Source organism: Trypanosoma grayi, assembly GCF_000691245.1.
Source record: "Trypanosoma grayi strain ANR4 Tgr_2196_V1, whole genome shotgun sequence".
NCBI lineage: Eukaryota > Euglenozoa > Kinetoplastea > Trypanosomatida > Trypanosomatidae > Trypanosoma > Trypanosoma grayi.
This window is the reverse complement of record NW_008827814.1, coordinates 1-1,131: the sequence shown is the minus strand read 5'-3', so window position 1 is coordinate 1,131 and position 1,131 is coordinate 1. Positions and strand designations below refer to the sequence as shown.

Below are 1,131 nucleotides of genomic sequence, written 5' to 3'. Positions count from 1 at the left end.
GCCTCGCGGGCGACGCGGTGGATCCCGAGCTGCTCGCCGCCTTCAACGCCGCGCGTGCAGGTCCCTTCGGCAAGCCCGACGCGTACGATGCGGAGGAGGTGGCGAACTTTGTGCGGGCGGACCTGCGGCGGCTGGAGGAGCAGTGCCTGAGCGTCATCAACCGCTGCAACGTGCCGGTGCCGGGCGCCATGAACCTGTACGACCCGCACGTGTCGTGGCCACACGTGGAGAAGTTAGAGCCGTGGGTGCGCATGGCGGAGTTCTGGACATCCTCCTCCGACACCTCTTTCACCGAGCTGGAGATGTCTACGGCGCACTATGAATTTAGGAAACATTTTCGCGTGGTTGTGTGTAAACTTCCGTTTCAGAGCACAGAGTTTGAGAAGCGCATGTACGACATTCGGCATTGGCTGCACCGGCAGACTACCTGTGAGTTTCACACCATCTACAGGAAGAACGTGGTTCACGACGCTGCGGTGTTCCCCACCGAGCATGACCCCGCCACACCAACGACGCACGAGCACCACCGCATGTTCTCCTTCGCCTTGGACTGGCAGAGCGCACCGGTGAATCGGCTCAGTGTGGATACGGTGGCTGCGGGTGAGGACTGGGACGCGGTGGCGCAGCGGCTGGGCTGCAGTGTGGAGGATCTTAAGCGCGCCAACCCGGCGGTGGAGGTGCTCGAGGCGGGCGGCGTCGTGAACGTTCCGGCGTCTGCCACTCGCCGGCTGACAAGCTTCGGCGCGGCCCCACGCGTGCTTCCACTGCAGTCCGCGGCGGGTGGGGACCCTATTCGCACGTGGGAGGAGGCTGCAGCCGTTCTTGACTGCACAGTGGAGGAGCTGCAGCAGGTCAACGGCCACGCCGCACTCACCTATAATCAAAAAGAAAATGGCGAGGGGGAGTTTGGACCCTCCGTTACAGAGCTGAACGTTCCGCTCTCCTGCTGGGCGTCGACGCCTGAGGCGGAGTTCAGCGCGATGGAGCTCGTGTACGCGAGTGATACTCTCGCCACCATCGCCGCGCGTCTCCAGTGCAGCGAGGCGGCGCTGCAGAAGGCAAACAACGGCGTCACGGACGTGTCAGGCCTGCGCGCTGTGCGGGTGCCCGCGGAGGCGAAGGCACCACGGC

At 64.3% G+C, this 1,131-nt stretch overlaps 1 protein-coding gene across 1 annotated transcript; it reads left to right on the top strand.

Annotated features, from left to right (window-relative positions):
* DQ04_21961000 (hypothetical protein) lies at nt 1–1,131 on the top strand (the record flags this gene model as incomplete). The annotated part of the gene is made up of 1 exon (XM_009318053.1): nt 1–1,131. A coding segment is annotated over one exon (1,131 nt), but the record flags the coding sequence as incomplete, so codon positions are not given.